This window comes from Acomys russatus, chromosome X (genome assembly GCF_903995435.1).
Source record: "Acomys russatus chromosome X, mAcoRus1.1, whole genome shotgun sequence".
Lineage (NCBI taxonomy): Eukaryota > Metazoa > Chordata > Mammalia > Rodentia > Muridae > Acomys > Acomys russatus.
In genome coordinates, this window is record NC_067169.1 from 106778646 (window position 1) to 106798131 (window position 19486).

At 42.2% G+C, this 19486-nt stretch overlaps 1 protein-coding gene across 2 annotated transcripts in view; it reads left to right on the plus strand.

Annotated features, from left to right (window-relative positions):
• Nucleotides 1–19089, plus strand: part of Phf6 (PHD finger protein 6) — a 41207-nt gene extending 22118 nt beyond the window's left edge. The window contains exons 6-11 of one of the 2 annotated variants that reach the window (XM_051140847.1): nt 6355–6524; nt 6674–6817; nt 7820–7924; nt 10111–10244; nt 18174–18300; nt 18624–19089. In XM_051140847.1, coding sequence (XP_050996804.1) covers nt 6355–6524; nt 6674–6817; nt 7820–7924; nt 10111–10244; nt 18174–18300 — 680 coding nt within the window. In that variant the 3' untranslated portion in view covers nt 18624–19089. Of the gene's footprint in view, nt 1–6354; nt 6525–6673; nt 6818–7819; nt 7925–10110; nt 10245–18173 lie in introns of both variants that reach the window. The other variant, XM_051140848.1, reaches the window with a different exon arrangement.
• Nucleotides 19090–19486: the final 397 nt, after the last annotated feature.

Here is a 19486-nt window from a genome sequence, read left to right on the forward strand (position 1 = left end):
GGGTTCTAGCCCAAACACTACATTAAAAAAGAGAGAGCCGTGGTAAGGAAGCTTTCCTTCTATTCCATTCCTTCAAGATTTTAACAGTGTTTTATGCAGTGCCCTTTTATGATTAGAGTGGCCATCTATGTTAAGAGCTGAGGATTAAGATTCATGACCTGATTAATATAAGTATATGAATATACTTGGACAGGATACTTGAGATAATTAAAGATGATTAATATATACCGATTAACATAGCTGGCTCCCATTTTATTATCTGGCCTTCTAATGCCAATACTACCATCTAGTGGTAGAGAAAAGCCATTGCAGTAAGACTATTTAAAAAGATAATCAACAATTGTGGGTTGTTTTGTTTGTTTTTTTTAAACATTTATTTACTTAGGGCTAGAGGTGTGTGTGTGTGAGAGAGGCGGGGGGGGGGGGAAGATGGGGAGGGAGAGAGAGAGACAGAGACCAAAACTACTTGTGGGAATTGGTTTTCTCCTTCTGTCATGTGTAATCCAGGATTGAACTCACATCTTTAGCCTTACGGCAGATGCCCCTACTGCCTGAAACCTTTCAAAGACCTGAGTGGAATGATTTTGAGTGCCTTTTGCTAAGTGATAGAGTCCTAATTCTATTTCATACCTATGAACAAATTCAAAGTGGCTTGATTTTGGGTTCATGGTATACTTCTATAGAATACCAGGCCCTTTTGTTTCCTTGGTATGTACTGTAAGTTTATACTTACATTCTGGAACTGAAGGTGCAATCTTTCTTTAAATTTTTATTTATTTAATTTATGCATTTTGAGTGTTGTATTTGCATGTGTCCACGTACATGACAGAAGAAGACATCAGATTCCATTACAGATGGTTATGAACCACCATGTGTTTGCTGAGAATTGAACACTGGACCTCTAGAAGAACAGACAGCATTCTTAACCACTGGGCCATCTCTCCAGCCCAAGGCATAATCTTTTGTTGTTGTTTTGTTTTGTTTTTGTTTTTGTTTCAAAACAGAGTTTCTCTGTGTATACCCTTGGCCGTCCTGGGCTCGCTTTGCTGTAGGTGTACGTTTCTTTTATGTGCCTATGTGTACCTCTGTGTACCGCATGCATGCCTACTGTGCAGGGAGAAGGCCAGAAAGTGGTTCTGGATCCACCGAAGCTGGAGTTCTGGAGGGTTGCAAGCTGCTCTGTGGTCACCGAGAAGAGCAGTCAGTGCTTTGAGCCAATGAGCCACCTCTCCAGCCCCAGTATTGACACATTTTCTATTTAGAGAATGTGGCTTTTTAGTCAGAAACAACTTATATTTGTTCTGATGGGAAACTTGTACTTTCTGATTGTGATTTATGATGTAGACTTATAGGATTTTATTTCAAGCATTCTCTGGGAACTATACTTCATTGGTCTCTAGAGCGAAGGACTTGATACCTGTGACAGCTTCTTCAACATTTACCATCTGCAGTTCAATATTTCTGATACTTAGTAGATGATAAAGCTGTATTAACCTGTCACATTAGCCTTATACAGCAGGAACTGTTGTGAAGCCTGAAATCCAAGAATAGTTTTTATAATAAAGCAATTTAATTTTCCAATCTTCAGTAAAATATTATTTCATATTAAATGCCAGAAACACATGTCATCTGTTTTGGAAATAGAACTTGGGGGGTTAATCAGGATAAGACAGAGGTGTCAGAGGTGACACCAAGGTTTCTGATAAAATTACATCAGTTACTGAATGGTGCCATTTATTTAGGTAGTGGTAGAGTTGGAAGAGGCTATGGAGAATGTTAATGAGTTAGGCTTTGGAAGGTCAAGTTTGAGGTGTATACATGCTATCCATGTAGCGGTATCAGCTAAGTGGATGGGTGGATTAATAGCATTCTTGGCTACTGAATAGATACCTTGGCTAATGATAAAAATTTGCCATCATTGGTCAGTGTATCTGACTGTAGAGGAAAATTGCCTAAGGAGAAGGTTCAGAAGAGGTGAAGGCCTAAGACTGGGTCTTGAAACAGCTTTACCAAGTTGAAAGTTGGCTGTAGAAGGATGGGCCTGCAAAGGCGGTGGGGCCGTGGGTAGAGTAGTAGGAGGGACATCAGGTCGCTATTAAAGTTACAGGATCCAAGAAGATAGAGTATAGCTCCAAAAGGAACTAAGTGACTAGTTTTGTTTTTGTTTGTGTTTGTATTTCTTTGTTTTTGTTTTGTTTGTTTTTCAAGACAGGGTTTCTCTGTCATCTTGGCTGTCCTGGACTGGCTTTGTAGACCAAGCTGGCCTTTGAACTCATAGCAATCCTCCTGCCTCTGCCTCCCGAGTGCTAGGATTAAAGGCGTGTGCTATGACGCCTGGCCCACTAGTTTTGTTCTTGAGAAAGCACCCACTGGTTTAGAGAATGCATTGGGTAGAGAAGTCAAGATATAAACTGCTTAGAGGAGTCGCTTGGAGGCAAAAGGTGTTAGCCCATCTCTAATATGTTTGCTTGGTGGGAGCTGAAGGGGGCTTGTTCTGCTAATAGGCTCTTTCCTTATGGTGCTAGAGATTAAGCCCAGGCCTCGTGTATGCCAGTCAAGTGCTTTATCACTGCCTACACCCCAAGACGTTACTGTTTATAGCAGCTTTTACATTGTTTAGATGTATTTTATATGTATGCGTGTTTTACCTGTGTGCGTGTGTGCGTGTGTGTGTGTTTTCCACGAAGGCCAAAAGAGGTCTTTGGAGCCCCTGAGTCCTAGCCACTAGACCACCAGGAAGGCATCATTGGAGCCTCTGGAACTGAAGGTATGGATGGTGTAAACCTCCATGTAGATGCTGCAAATTGAACCCAGGTCCTCAGTGCTCTAAGCCACTGAGCCATCTTTCTAGGCCCTGTTTAGGGCAGTTCTAAGTACAGAGCAAAAAAATTGAACATTCAGAGTATCCTTAGCTCTCCACTCAGGGTAGAACAATGCACTTGCTTCAAAGTGTGCTGTAACGTTGGCACATCTTTATCACAGAGGGTTCAGTGGTGATAAGAAACATTCTGTGGATTTTCACATGTAGTAATATTGTGTGCCCATCTTTACACACACACATACATACACATGGTCATGTGACTTCTCAATCCTGGATGCAAGAGTAGGCAAAGTGGATTGTTGGTTAAGTTTTGGCATGATGGCACACGCCTTTAATCCCAGCACTCCCAGAGGCAGAGACAGGTAGATCTCCCGAGTTCAGGCCAGCCTGGTCTACAGAGCAAGTTTCAGGATAACCAGGGCTACACAGAGAAACCCACCCTGTCTTGATGGTATTATAGCACACACCATTAATCCCAGCACTCAGGAGGCAGAGGCAGGTGGATCTCTGTGAGTTCAAGTCCAGCCTAGTTTACAAGTGTCCAGGAAGGACAGCCAGGGCTACACAGAGAAGCCCTGTGTCATAAAACAAAACAACAAAACAAAGAATTGGCAATTGAGCTAGGTATGGTGACTACACCTGTAATAGCAGATCTTGGGAGGCTAAAGAGGGAAGACTGGTAAGAATTGGAAGCTAGCTTAGGCTACAGTGTAAAGCTCAGTCCCAGTAAATCAGAAACAAAATATTTGAGGTTTTGTCAACAAAGAGGGAAAAAAGAGTTTAGGATATTTGTAAGAGTAAAATCTGGGCTACATGGGGAGGATATGAAGTCAGGAAAGAAGAAAAAACAAAAGGAATGGACTTGGAGGTAAGGATGAAGAACACGGAAACTGCAAATACTTGGGAAACCAAGTATGTATGGTGCTAACGCTGCATAAAGGGATTTCAGAGGTGAAGGCATTTTAGGTGCTAATGATGTATCTGGGTGTGACTTTAGCAGTTGGGTGCTTACAGAAGACATCATTGGAGTGAGGGAACTGAGTAGCTAGTTGTTTCATGGGATGGCCTACACGGACAGTTGAAATTAGCCAGAATGAAGACAGGTTGGAACAAGAAGAGCTCTGTGCTAAAGAAAGCCTGCTGTATGAGGGAGCGTGATTGGGAGTTGGGAGTTGTTCTCAACAGGGAGAGCAGGTGAGTGTCACAGTGCCTCTACCCACAGTGTAGTCTGTAGATCAGCAGGATGAGTTACACCCAGGAGTGTCTTAGAAGTGTCTAATCTCAAGCCTTATGCTGACGTTCTAGAAAGGACCGTTGTTTAACAAGATCCTTGGTGGTTTATATTTAAAGCTTGAGAAGTTATGGCTTACCTAAGTGGTGTGGATGGCAATGGTACTTGGATTTTTACAGAGCAATAGAGATCCGATGACTTGATGACACTGGTAGAATTTTCTTTGATGTCCCTTCTTTGCATCATCTAGTGTGGTAGCTATGTCTGTTATTGACTAGTGTTCTTACAAATAATATCACACAGTCAGGTGTGGTGGCACACACCTGTAATCGCAGCACTCAGGGAGGCAGAGGCAAGGGGATCTCTGTGAGTTCAAGGCCAGCCTGGTCTACAAAGTGAGTCTAGGACAATCAAGGCTGCACAAAGAAACCCTGTCTTGAAAAACCAAAAGAGAAAAGAAAAAAATATATCATGCTTTGCTATTCTTTTAAAGAATTTTTTTTTTTTTTTGGAAGCTGAGCGTGGTAGGACACACCTTTAATCCCAGCATTCAGGAGGCAGAAGCAGGCAGATCACTGTGAGTTTGAGGCTAGTCTGGTCTACAAAGTGAATCTAGGACAGCCAAGGCTACACAGAGAAACTCTGTCTCAAAAAAATGCTTTTTGTTATTTACATATATGAGTGCTCTATCCTCATAAACACCTGCGTGCCTTATAGATGGTTGTGATCTACCATGTGGGTGCTGGGAATCAAACTCAGGGCCTCCGGAAGAGCAGACAGTGCTCTTAACTGTTGAGCCATCTCTCCGGCCCCATGCTTTGCTATTCTTTTTTTCTTTTCTTTTTTCGAGACAGGGTTTCTCTGTGTAGCAGCTCTGGCTGTCCTGGAACTCACTCTATAGACCAGGCTAGCCTCGAACTTATGGAGATCTGCCTGCCCCTGCCTCCCAAATGCTGGGATTAAAGGTATGTGCCACCACCACTTGGCCTTACTTTGCTATTCTTAATGGGAAGTTTATGCATTAATCATGGACAAGAATTACCAGAATTAAGTCCTATATGTTTTGTCATGTTTGTGCTGTTTTGAAACACAGTCTTACTATGTAGCCCAGGCTTGCCTCCAGCTCAGCATTTTGCTGCTTTCAGTCTGAGTGCCGGGACCTTTATGTCAGTTCTGGGGATCAAACTTAGGTTGCCAAGCTTGAGCAGTGAGCACCTTTATCCACAAGTCATCTCATATAGTGGGCCTTTAGTAAATAAATATTTTGGGGCTGGAGAGATGGCTCCGAGGTTAAGAACACTGGCTGCTCTTACAGAGTTCCTGAGTTCAGTTCCCAGCAACCACATGGTGGCTCACAACCATCTACAATGATATCTGGTGCCCTCTTCTGTCGTGCAGGTGTACATGCAGGCAGAACACTGTATACATAATAAATAAATAAATCTTTTTAAAAACCAAATATTTATAGTGAATAACTGAGCGGAACACTTGGTTAATGATAGAATTCTTTTCTTATTCATGGAAAAAGTAGTTGTAAGATGTCTAAGTTCAATGAAAGTCTGTGCAGCTAACGCACAAAATGGCTTGCATTGCTTATGTTAGACCTTCCATTTGTACTTAGGACATGTTTAATTACTTGGTCAATTAGTTTAATCATGGAGCACTTTCAAGCTGAAGTTGTTCAGCCTTCATAATGGGTGCACTATCCACATCAATGCTGTCCAGAAGGGCTACAGTGATAGAAGCATTCAGGTGTCTGATAACACTGTTGCCACATGCCTGGGTGCTTGATAAGTTCTTGAGGTGTACGCAGTGTGACTGAAAGGTGTGATTAGTTTACTATAACTCACCTAATGGTGTTTTAAAGCCATACAACCCTGCTGGGTGTGGTGGTGCAGGCCTTTAATCCCAGCACTTGGGAGGCAGAGGCAGGCAGATCTCGGTGAGTTCGAGGCCAGCCTGGACTGCAAAGTTGAGTCCAGGACAGCCAGGACTACACAGAGAAACCCTGTCTCGCTGGAGGCGGGGGGGGGGGGGGTGAAGGGGAGAAGGGAAGCCATACAACCAGTATAACAGAGCTCGCGTTTACAGAATTACAGAGTCAAAGGAAATAAGGCTATAATGATTACAATCACAAATCTGGTATTCAGTTATCGGAACATTGGCTTGAGCTCTGTTGCATACACCACAGACCCAGCAATGTCCTCATTCCATGCTGATGAAACCATACCTCCTGGAGACTCGGGGAAACTGTGCTGGCCGTTAAGATGGATCCCTGTAAAGCTTTTTGTTTCCTTTTAAGCAGCTGATTTAGAAGAAAGTTTTAATGAGCATGAACTGGAGCCCTCCTCTCCAAAGACTAAGAAGAAAAGTCGCAAAGGAAGACCAAGGAAAACCAATCTGAAAGGGCTGGCAGAAGACACCAGATCCACATCCTCCCATGGAACAGATGAGATGGAAAGCAGTTCCTATGTAAGTAGAAAACTAGTGCATTCCTCCTGTTTGTTGCAGCAGGAAGAATTTTTTTTTTTAACTGTGGCTACGGATAAGTTTGATTGTTTGGGGTATTAAATACACTTTGAATCCATTTCTAAGTGTGTTTCCCCCTTTTATATTTCCAGCGGGATAGGTCTCCACACAGGAGCAGTCCTAATGACACCAGGCCTAAATGTGGATTTTGCCATGTAGGGGAGGAAGAAAACGAAGCAAGAGGGAAGCTGCATATATTTAACGCCAAGAAAGCAGCTGCGCATTACAAGTGTATGGTAGGCACATGGGTTGTTTTTTTTTTTCACATGTTTTTAAAAAGACATTTAGCTGGTAATTTAATATAGTACTTTTGCTTTAAACATTATTTTAGAGCTTTGCATAGTGAATTGAAGTATTTGTTACTTTCCTCATGAAAAAATAAATACCTAAGCAGAACAGCATAAAAAAGGGATGGGTTTGGGCTGGGTGTAGTTGTGCACGCCTTTAATCCCAGCACTGGGGAGGCAGAGACAGGCGGTGCTCTGAGTTCCAGGCCAGCCGGAGCTACATAGTTAGACCCTGTCTCAAGAGACAAAAAGAAGGGTTTGTTTAGTTTGGATTATACTGCAAGGGGAAGGTCCGTTGTGCTGGGGAAGTGGTGGTACTGCAGGAGCAAGAGGCAGCTGGTCAAATTACATCCACAGTCAAGAAGCAGAGGACAAGCTGGGCGTGGTGGCTTGTGCCTGTAATTGCAGCACTTGGGAGGCAGAGGCAGGCGGATCAATGTGAGTTCGAGGCCAGCCTGGTCTACAAAGTGAGTCCACATGCAGTTGCACATACAGAAATATATAAGTGTAATAAAACATTTAAGATAATACTACCACCACCCCTGGAAAGCTCCCAAATAAACAAGTTTTGAACTAGAGTGAATACTAGATTTACCCAGAACTTGGTTTTTCAAAATACTTGTCCTAAGTACTCCAAGGAGCAGATTTTAGTTATATATTTGTTTTGGAAACAGTTGAAAACTGAAACTATTTTTCAGTTTTTCTGGGACTATGAAATGGTTGGGCAAACAGTGATGGATGGCATTTGTTATTTATAACATTATTAGTTGGGTTTTCAATTGTTTCCATTTTGGTTTATATTGCAGGAAGACACGAAAATATTTAAAATACTTGAGTTGATATAGATTATTTAGGCAAAGAGTCACTGAAATCTAAGGCTTTGTTCCTGCACTGTTTGCTCTTTTCTCATGAGAGCTGTCCAGTGCTGATGTTCTGTGTTTTTCTTTGTAGCTCTTTTCCTCTGGCACTGTCCAACTCACAACAACATCAAGAGCAGAATTTGGAGATTTTGATATTAAAACTGTACTTCAAGAGATTAAGCGAGGAAAAAGGATGGTCTGTGATTTTTATATTTGTATATGTTTGCGTTATGCCATCATACTTTTGATTCTGCTTTAAACTTAGGGCACCTCTCATATTTATCCAGTTAGCAAGAATTTAATATAAAGCACTTCATAGTTTTAAATGTAATCTGGTCACTGGTGAGCAGCTTTAAGAAGTACAGCCTCAGTGGAATACAGATCTTTTTTCAAGTTGTGAACAATTTTAGACAGGCTAATAACAAATGCCTCTTCTTAATGTGATTCATCTGTCAGTTACCAAGTTACCAGTTGTTGCTTATTTTACCTGTACTTTTTATTCTTGTTGCTTAAACTCTTTTAAATATTATTAGTATTTGTTTGTGTGTGTGTGTTGTGTATGTGTGTCTATGAGTGTGTTTGGAAGCAAGAGTCAGCTGTCAGGTGTCCTGCCTGTCCCTCCTACTTCTCTCTTTGAGACGCTTCTTCTCTGAACCTAGAGCTAGGCTAGTGGATGACAAACCTCAGTGGTCTTCCTGTGCAACGTCATAGGTGCTTCTTTTCCTTTTTTATATTTTATTTTTATGTGTGTGTGTATCTGCCTATGTACACATGTTTATGCATGTGCCTATAGAAACCAGAACAGGGCATGAGACTTCACGCAGTAGCTTCAGATGTATATGGTCCTTGTCCAACTCCATGAGCTTTCTTTGTGGAACTTCCTGTTTGTTCTTTAGATTCAGGTCATTTGGTTGTTAATTTTGATCACCTTGAAGCTGAAAAGAAATCTTTCCTGCTAAAACATATAGGAAAGTCACCTTGTCCTCTTACGTAGCAACAAGTGCTACGCTGTTTAACAAAAGTCTAAAGGAAGTGGGATAAAAGTTCAGTTCTCTTGCTGAACTTGTTGTATGGCTCTGTTAAAGGGTAGGGTAAGTGCTAAGCAAGCAATCTCTTGCATATACTCTAATAGAAATTAGTCCATCAGCGGGCATGGTGGCGCATCAGTACCTAAAAGTACAGGCAGTTGTAAGCAGCTGGGTATGGTGGCACATGCCTTTATTCCCAGTACTTGGGAGGCAGAGGCAGGTGGATCGCTGTGAGTTCGAGGCCAGCCTAGTCTACAAAGTAAGTCCAGGACAGCCAAGGCTACACAGAGAAACCCTGTCTCAAAAAACCAAAAAAAGAAAATAGTCCATCATGATCCTCCCTCCCCCCCCCATAAACTTGCAAGCTATTTACTATGCCCCCTCCTTCCTGGAAGGACTATGAAACATTCTGGAAAGGGAATCTATTCACCTCCGGTTTGTCGGACTTACGACACTAGGAAACCTCTTTTGCATGGGGTACCTGCTCTCACAGCATTATTCAGGAGAAGTTCTGAAATGATCTCAGCCCCGTAGGTCTTGCTGCGCCATTGTGTAAACATTGTAGCGAGCCTCCTAATGGAGGGATCACTCCTTTTTTTCTCATTTTTTCCAGTCATAATAGGAAAGGATCTGATTTCAGGAAGGAAAGGCAGCCAAACACTGAACTAGATAATCTCATTCTCTTTGTGCTTTACAAAAATAAGTATCACCTGTCTTTACAGTCCAACCTTTCATGGTGTCACAGCTTTGATTATATATACTATATAAGTTTAGTTTATCAGTGTAGTTTTTCAGTAGAAAATGCCAGTTGTTTTCTTACTAACTTTATTTTTGTTTATGTGTATCTGCTTGTGTGCACATATGTATGTGGGTGCCCATGAAATCCAGAAGAAGGCATCAGTACCTGAAGGGACAGGCGGTTTTACAAGCTGGGTGTAGTGGCGCACGCCTGTAATCCCAGCACTTGGGAGGCAGAGGCAGGTGGATCACTGTGAGTTCGAGGCCAGCCAGGTCTACAAAGTGAGTCCAGGACAGCCAAGGCTACACAGAGATCCTGTCTTGAAAAAGCAAAAAAATAAATAAACAAAGCCAGGCACTTGTAAGCTGCCTGCAACCTGTGAGTTCCAAGGAGCTGAGTTACAGGCATTTGTGAGCCTTGCAACATGGGGGCTGCGAACTAGATTCTGGTCCTCTGTTAAGAGCGGCAAGTCCTCTTAACTACTGAGTCATCACAGCAGTTCCTGAGTGCTCTCTTCTGTGTAAACTGAAGTACTTGGCTAAAAGATGCTTAAACAGAATATATAAGATTGCCCAAACCTTGAAGTTTCTGACTATTCTTTCTCTCTTTGAACAGAAATGTACACTTTGCAGTCAGCCTGGTGCTACTATTGGATGTGAAATTAAAGCCTGTGTTAAAACCTACCATTACCACTGTGGAGTACAAGATAAAGCAAAATACATTGAAAATATGTCACGAGGAATTTACAAGTAAGATAACAATTGTCTGTTTTCTTTAACAGGTCAGTAAGTTAGTGCCCTTAAAAAGATAACACAAGGCCAGGCAGTGGTGGCACACACCTGTAATCCCAGCACTCGGGAGGCAGAGGCAGGCAGATCTCTGTGAGTTTGAGGCCAGCCTGGTCTACAAAGCGAGTCCAGGACAGCCACAGCTACACAGGGAAACCCTGTCTTGAAAAACCAAAAAAAAAAAAAAAAAGATAACACAATTTTTTTTTTAATCTCTATGTTTTGATGATGTTTCAGACAATTTTAGACTACTGGTCCAATATTGATTAAGGAATGAGAACTACAGTTAACTTTTTTTTTTCCTGACTGTGTGCCCTTGGTTTAAGCATTCATTCGTCTGTTAACTGTGTGGTAGGCATTGTCCTGGGAGCCAGCCATTCACTAGTGATCAGTCAGTCACAAGACTGTCCTCCTGAAGTTTACAGTTTAATTAAGTGGCCAGACAAGTCAGTGTTCAATTGTAAAGTATATAAATACCTAGAAGTAGTTGCAAACAGCTATGATATTGGAGGGGAAAGAACTAAGCTTAACCTCTGATAAGAAGTGTTTGCATTTACTTCAAAAATTGCTGGAGCTGAGATGTAAAGGGCAAAGGTAAACATGGCACAGGTGTGCTGGTGTACACAGGGCAAGTAAATGCTGTAGCACTGAGACAAATTCTAGGTTTCTTTCTTTTCAGTTTACAGCCTGATTGCAGCCCCCTTCCTCCTCTCCTCCCAGTCTCACTCTCACACCCCCTTCCCTAACCCCCCATCCTCTTATCCTCAGAGAAGGGAAGCCCCCCCCCCCATGGGTACCAACCCTCCCTAGTATATTGCTTTGCAGCAGGACTAGGTGCGCCCTCTCTCTCACTGAGGCTAGATAAAGCAGCCCAGCTAGGAGAAAGGGATCCAAAGGCAGGCAGCAGAGTCAGAGACAGTCCCTGCTCCCATTCTTAGGGAGCCCACATGATGACCAAGCTGCACATCTGCTACATCTGTGTAGAGGGCCTAGGTCCAGCCCATGCAAGCTCTTTGGTTGGTGCTTCAGTCTCCATGACGCCCTCATGGGCCCAGGTTAGTTGACTCTGTAGGTCTTTCTGTGGGGTCCTTGGCATCTCCAGATCCCTCTATCCTTCCTCCCACTCTTCCACAAGACACCACGAGCTCCACACCAAACACTAGGGTTTTAAAACAAACAAACAAACAAACAAGGTCTCACTGTGTAGCCCCTTTTTGCTCGAATTCACACATATATGCCTCCTTAGTTCTGGGATTAAAGTGTATACACCTTTACCATCTTGCCAAGACAGCTATGCATAGTCTAAATTATTAACAATTTTCACCTGGATCATCATCACTAGCCTGTTCGCTCATCTTATCTCCTTGCTTCTGCTCCACCTGGTGTACTCAGATTAAAGTGCTTGTTTGGGGTTTGTAAAGTCCCGCTTTGAATCGTCACACAAGAGTGTGAGACAGATTGTATCTCAAAAGTTCGGACTGCGCATCACTCTTTGTAATGGCTCTTCCACTTACCTGTGTATCTAAAATTGTTCCATTCTTTCCATCAGGTGGAGCATAATTTGATAGGACTCCCTGAACTTAATGTGCCTTTGAGAGTTGTGAAGCACTAGCAATAGCTAATACGCAGCGAAACCGTTACTTCAGGGTCTCCTGGTGTAGAAATAGCAGTTGCACATTGAGTCATCAAGTCCTTTGCGTGTCCACATCACATGCTAATGCTGTCAGGCCCCAAGCAGTAGGCAGTGCGGATATTATATAGAGATCTAACACAGAGCAAGAAATGGAAGCCTTCTATTTTGTGATGTAAGCCATACATTTTTTTTTCCTTTTTGGGTTTTTGAGACAGGGTTTCCCTGTGGCACCTTGGCTGTCCAGGACTCACTGTGTAGACCAGGCTGACCTCAAACTCGAGATCCACCTGCCTCTGCCGCCCCAGTGCTGGAATTAAAGGCGAGTGCCACCATGCCCAGCTATGAAAGGCATATTAACTGTAATGGCGAACCATTCAAGTCAACAAACTGCACCTGTCTCATCAGTGTGTGTGTGTGTGTGTGTGTGTGTGTGTGTGTGTGTGCCTGCGCATTTGTATAAAGTCAGTATAAATATAAACATCAAATCCAGCTCTGTAATCTGATGTTTAAAATTGGAAAACAAGTGTTCATTTGATATATTGTAAAGAACTATCGTGTCACCATCTTTCAGGTAAATGGTGAAAGGCCACTTTATAACTTGAAGTGTCATTTTGTGAATCTTAGCGCATTGTGTCAAGGGCACTTTTGCTAGATTAGGAATCATAATAGGGTGTCCAGGAGAAAGCAGCCGCTAGTTAGTTTGCTGTTGAAGTGAAAGAACAATGGTCCCACTCCAGGGTTGACGCTTCAGAGTCAGCCGACTCAGACTGGCCTTTCTGGAACTGGCCATGCCTGTGTCCTACCAAAGATGTCTCAGTTCAGCAGTTCTGCAATCGGTTGAACTTGATGTGATTCATCGCTAATGGAACGATTAGACTGAACACACATTCATTCCAATTAGGAGGAAGATAGAGGTGCTGACTACCAGCATTACCTTCAACGTGCTCTGGAGGGTGGTTAGCTCATCTAGAAAAGAAAGGGGCTGGAGCGCAGTGTAGTCGTAGCACAGTTGACTTAGACGTTCAAGAGGCCCCAGCTTTCATTCCCAGCACAGGAAGAAAGGCAAATGTGTAATAAATACAATGATTAGTCCTTGTTACTGCTACTGTCTTTGAAGAACATGCAAAGGAATCAAGGCCAAACTCAGGAAAATTAAGGAAAGCACGATAAGATTGCACAATATGAGGTGCCTTTTAAAAGGCAAGTCCAGTACTAATTGGTTTGAAAATGTAAAGGACGGTGCAGTGGCGCACACCTTTAATCACAGCTCTTGGGAGGCAGAGGCAGGTGGATCTCTGTGAGTTCGAGGCCAGCCTGGTCTACAAAGCGGGTCCAGGACAGCCAAGGCTACACAGAGAGACCCTGTCTCGAAAAAAACAAAGGAGGGTCTGGAAAGATGGCTTAGGGGTTAAGAGCACTGACTGTTCTCCAAAGGTCCTGAGTTCAATTCCCAGCAACCACATGGTGGCTCACAACCATCTATAATGAGATCTGATGCCCTCTTCTGGCCTGCAGGGGTACATGCAGGCAGAGCACACAATAAAAAAAAACGCTGTAAGGAAGAAAACAAAATGTAAAAAATGGAAAGGAAAAATGTTTCTCCTCTCCCTATACACACACACACACACCACAACATCCGCGCTCACACACACATACACACACACACATACACACACATATACACACACATACACACGCACACACACATACACACACACATGCATTCTCTCTCTCACACACACACATACACACACACACATACACACACACACACACACACACACACACATACACATACACACACACACAATTTACCCAACTTTAAAAACAATTGCATTTTGCTAAGCACTTAAGTAAAGTATATTACATTCTTCAATAGAAGGACTTAGCATTGAAAAATTTATAGTCACCTGACGGTGTTGGCACACCCCTTTAATCCCAGCATTGGGGAAGCAGAGTGAGTTTGTGGCCAGCCTGGTCTACAAAGTGAGTCCAGGACAGCCAGGGCTACACAGAGAAACACTTATCTCATAAAACTAAAAAGAAAAGAAAAAAATACCTAGTCACCAAATTAATGTAAAAACCAATATAATGTTAACCAAATCAAAAGATGTTAACAATTTTATCTAAGTAGTAATCAGAGCATAATTTCTGTCTATAATGATTTGGTATATTGATGTAATAGGGAAAATCTCAGCTTAAACAAACTTTAGAGTTGTTCCTCACCTAAAAGGCTCGCAGAGGAAAGTTGTCAGATGTGGGAGGCAGTTTGGTTATAGTCTGCTTTCCATTTGTTGTATCTGGGGCATTTAACGATTCTTCTCTTTTAATGGGTGTGTGCTTTTCTGCTGTATTTGGTTAATCACTTTTTTATTGGTTCCTGTTTTAGACATTTAGATTAACTTTTTAACTGACAGAAAATCATATTTCAAGGCTGGGTTTGGCTTAGTTTGTGGAGACCTTGCCTAGAGTCCTTATTCTTGATATATGAACTCATGGTTTAAAAATAATTAATTAAAAAATAATATGGGGCTGGAGAGATGACTCAGAGGTCAAGAGCACTGTCTGCTTTTCCAGAGGTCCTGAGTTCAATACCCAACAACTACATGGTGGCTCACAACCATCTCTAATGTGATCTGATGCCCTCTTCTGGCCTGCTGGTGTACATGCAGGCAGAACATTGTATACATGATAAATCAATCAATAAATCTTTAAAAAAAATAATACACGATGCAGTCCCATGTTCAGTATTTGAAGAGTACAGATTCTGCATAAAGCTGTTAAATGTTTTACAACATGAAGGAAAATAATGACCAAAACTAGGTTGAAAATCTGGGTAAGAGTGGTGAATGTGTGTAATCCCAGCATTTATGATACAGAGGATCAGGAGTTGAAGGTTAGCCTCAGCTACAGTGAGTTTGAGGCCATCCTGGGCTATAGAAGACTGTCTTGGTGAAACAGAACAAAAAGTCCTAAATTAAGCATGGCAGGAAACATGGCTACATCTGAATTCTAGGTGTGCCTAAAGGATTGCTTGTTCTCATTGGCTACATAATAAGACCTTGTCTGAAGAAAAAACCTACATAGCTTATATTCAGTTATTATATTACCCCAAGCCCATCCTTGCCTTCTGTTCTTCTCAAATGTTAGCTGTAAACCTTGTGAGAAGTGCCTATTTTTATCCACTACTGACCACAAGAGGGTGCTGTTCCATCTTTGTCGAGTGTCAAAATTACCTAAAAGAAGGTTTGATTTAGCCCAGCGTTAATCATCAGGTTCTCCCCCCCCCCCACTATATGCTAAGTGTATAAAAAGGGTTTGTTGGAGCATGTGTAGTAATAATATACTCTAGTCATACTTAGCCCTGTCACTTTCTTCTGTCTTCCAATCCCCAACCTTAGTAGTCCCCCCGTTTTTTGTTTTTGTTTTGTTTTGTTTTGTTTTCGAGACAGAGTCTCTCTGTGTAGCCTTGGCTGGCCTGGGCTCACTCTGTAGACCAGGCTGGCCTTGATCTCACAGTGATCCACCTGCCTCTGCCTCCCGAGTGCTGGAATTACAGGCATGCACCACCACACCTGTCTCAGTGTCATGGTCTTTTCAACCCCCAGCTTCCATACACTTTGTCTTCATGGAATTGATCTTAATGAACAGGATGGTCTCCTCTTTCATTCATTTTCTTGCACCAATACCAACACATTGTTTATGGCTAAGCAAAGCTCAATCGAATGCATGTGCCACATTTCCTTTAGATCGCCTTTTGTTTGTCTGTTATGTTCGCATGAGCGAGTGTGTGTTTCTGGGAATAGAACATGTACATGCTAGGTAAGTAGTCTACCATCAAGGTATATTCCTAGCTCTTTTGTCTCTTTTTTTTTTAAGATTTATTTATTATTATGTATACAGTGTTGTCTGCTTGTACACTCCCAGGCCAGAAGAGGGCATCAGGTTATTATTATGTATACAGTGCTCTGCTTGCACGTACTCCTGCAAGCCAGAAGAGGGCGCCCTATCACATTACAGATGGTTATGAGGCACCATGTGGTTGCTGGGAATTGAACTCCGGACCTTTGGAAGAGCAGGCGGCACTCTAAACCACTGAGCCATCTCTCCAGCCCCCTCTTTTGTCTTTTCTTTGTCTTTCTTCCTGTTGTTTTTTTTTTTAAAGCCCGGGTCTCACTAGGTTTTCTAGTTAGGCCTTGAACTGGCATTCCTCCTCCTACAACTAATTATGAAAAGCCACCACCACATCATCATCATCATCATCATCTTTTTTTTTTTTTTTTTTTTTTTTCAAGACAGGATTACTTTGTGTAGCCTTGGCTGTCCCGGACTCGCATTGTAGACCAGGGTGGCCCGGGCCTCTGCCTCCTGAGTGCTGGGATTAGAGGAGTGCACCACCACCACCCGGCTTATTATTGGTTTTTTGAGACAAGGTTTTTCTTGTAGTCCTTGCTCTCTTGTCCAGCAAGCCCCAGAGATCCTTCTGTCTTCTACTCTGCCAGGATCTGTGGTTAACGGTATGTGTCAGAGGTTCAGTTGTTACAAGGATGCTGGAACCCAAACCCTGGACCTCATGACTGCACAATAAATGCTGTCTGTTCAGGCCTGCCTAATTTTTAAGACTCTTTTTATATATTCAACGAATACTTATTTAAGTTGTCTCTTTTTATTTTTATTTTTTGGTTTTTCTTTTTTCTTTTTTTTCTTTTTTGTTTGTTTTTGAGATAGGGTTTCTCTGTGTAGCCTTGGCTGTCCTGGACACTAACTTTGTAGACCAGGCTGGCCTCCCATTCACAGCGATCCACAGGCCTCTTCCTCCCGAGTGCTGGGATTAAAGGTGTGCGCCACCATGTCTAGCAATTATTTTTATCTTAAAAACATCATGAATTTCAAATATACAGTGTATCTACCCAAGTCAAAATTTGCTGGAACAGCACAATATCCAAAAAAAAAAAAAAAAAAAAAAATCACTCCAGCAACTACTTGCCTGTATTTAAGGAGGAACCTATATCATGTACAAGGACAAACTCTACCTTGGTTGCTGCTACCTTATTGATAAGATTTAAGTAAAGCATCATTGAATCATTGATAGGGAATTGGAAATTGCATGCCTTCGGAAGTAGGCAGGGTCGGTTAAGGAGTATCTTGAATGATGACTAAAGCTGACCAAACTCTGATTTGATCCCCATTTTATAAGAAATGGAGTGAGAGAGAACCAAATAAAATGGACCTAGATAAGACAACAATGTGGTGCAGCTGACAAGCTGTCTGTTTCAGTTCTATGTTAAGAAGGTCAATGTGATGAGATGAAAGGAAATTAGGAGGAGCAGTGTAGAGGAGGCGAGACCCAGCCAAGTGCAGTGCAGGGAAAGCAGCTGCTTCAGGAAGGAGTCCAGGGAAGGCAAGGAAGCTCATGATAGGAAGGCATTGGAAGAGCGTGGGGAAGGCTGTGTCGTGAAATACAAACAGAAAATAAACAATGTATAGAGTCTCTCTCTCTCTCTCTCTCTCTCTCTCTCTCTTCTCTCTCTCTCTCTCTATCCTCTCCCTCTCCCTCCCTCCCTCCCTCCCCCCTCCCCCCTCCCCTCCCCTCCCCTCCCCTCCCCTCCCCCTGTATGTTTGTACACTCATTTGTTCATTAGTGTTCTTCCGCCATGTGCATCCTAGGGATTAAATACAGGCCATCAGGGATGATGGCAAGTACCTTTAATATATTCTTTGGCCAGAGAGATGGCTCAGTTGTTAAGAACACTTTTTGCTCTTTGAGAGGATCCAGGGTCCTTTTCTGGCTTTTGGGTGTACATATACACAAAGAAAAAAACAAAGTAAATTTGTTTTTCGAGACAGGGTTTCTCTGTGTAGCTTTGGCTTTGTAGACCAGGCTGGCCTCAAACTCACTGCGATCCACCTGCTTCTGCCTCCCTGAGTGCTGGAGTTAAAGGCGTGCGCCACCATGCCTGGCAAAGTAGATGCTTTTTAAAATTGTATTTCCCAAAGTGTAATTCTAAGTTATGTACATGAAATAAATTTGTGGCATTTGATTAGTTCATTTCTTTAAGTGAGAGCTGATTTTTTAGGTTTTGTTTTGTGTTAAGATACAGTCTCCAGAGCACCGTTACCTGATGCTCTTTCAGGGTACTGAGTATGAATGAGCAAACCCGTATTTTATAAGGAAACCAACCTCCTCTACTAATGATGTAATTACATTCTCATCAACATTACAAAGATTTTAAGATGCTTGTCTTTCATCATTGTAGATTATATTGTAAAAACCATAGTGGAAATGATGAGCGAGACGAAGAAGATGAGGAACGAGAGAGTAAAAGCCGGGGGAGAGTGGCGATTGATCAGCAGCTAAGCCAGCAGCAGCTTAATGGAAACTAGGTATGGAAGTTGATTTGGTGAGCTCTGTTGTCAGAAAACCATGCGTCCTGAGACAGAATGATGATGTGCGGCAAGAGTTGTAATCCTATTGTATCAAGTAATGAGTGTGGTGCCGGAATGCTGAGGACTGTATAGCCCTGCACAGTTGTATTTGTTTTTCTTTAGCTGGTCAGTTTTAGAGCCATAAAAACAAGCTATCTACTTCATCAGTAAATATAGTTAGAATGTGGAATCAATAAGATAGCCTTGCTCCTCAGTAATGTTAAGTTGATTATATCACCTTTAAGCATCATATTTTACATTTTCTATCATCTTTTAAACAGGTTCGTGGGACAGAAAGAGTAGAAAACTGAGAATAAGACATCTATAACTCCTATGCTTTTTCCCCCCAACTCTTTTCTAAAATAAAAAAGGGCTTGTAACTTTTTTACTGCCCAACTCTTAGATCCTTCATGGAACTGCTTAAAAACACCCTAGTTGTTTTCTGAGCCTTCACTAGATGGCCGAATTTGACATATTGATATTACGTAGCTGTAGTGTGCAGTTTCTGGGAAGCAATCGAAACACTATAAACCCTGTGTATACTGTCAGCAGTTAAAGCAGACATTGAATGAAGTAAACTGTATTGCTGGACTGAACAAAGTTCTACTATTTAGAGTGTTTTAAGTTTGTGTAGTAGATCCATGCTCAAAGAAACCGGAAGCAAGTTATACTTCACCATGTAAGCACACCTCTGGTAGCAACACCTGGTGATTTCTGGGCTTTGTTTTCATACTCAAGCAATGGAAATTACAAGTGAAGAGAACCTTCTTTTTGTCTTGGCTTCAGCAGCACTTCTTAAAGGTTTCTTCCAAGAAGCGTGCTGAGGCCTTCCTTTGGTCCTTTTTAGAGTTGTTCTCACTGAGCAGCACGGACTCTGGGCAACTGGTGACGACAAGCTCTGAGCCCCAGTGCGGCTGCCAAAATCCTCTTGACAGTACAACTTTCTGTGCTGGACAAAGAGCTTCTGGCAAAATAATGGAATCCTATCAAGGTCAAAATAACATTTGGCAACATCAGGTTAAACCTCTTTGAGATTAAAGAGGACTTTGGACATCATATCTGAAAAGAGTTTCTCTCAAGTGCCCTGTGGTGAGGAAATGCTTCACATATTGGCCCAAAGTATATAAGGAGGTCTTATGTGCTA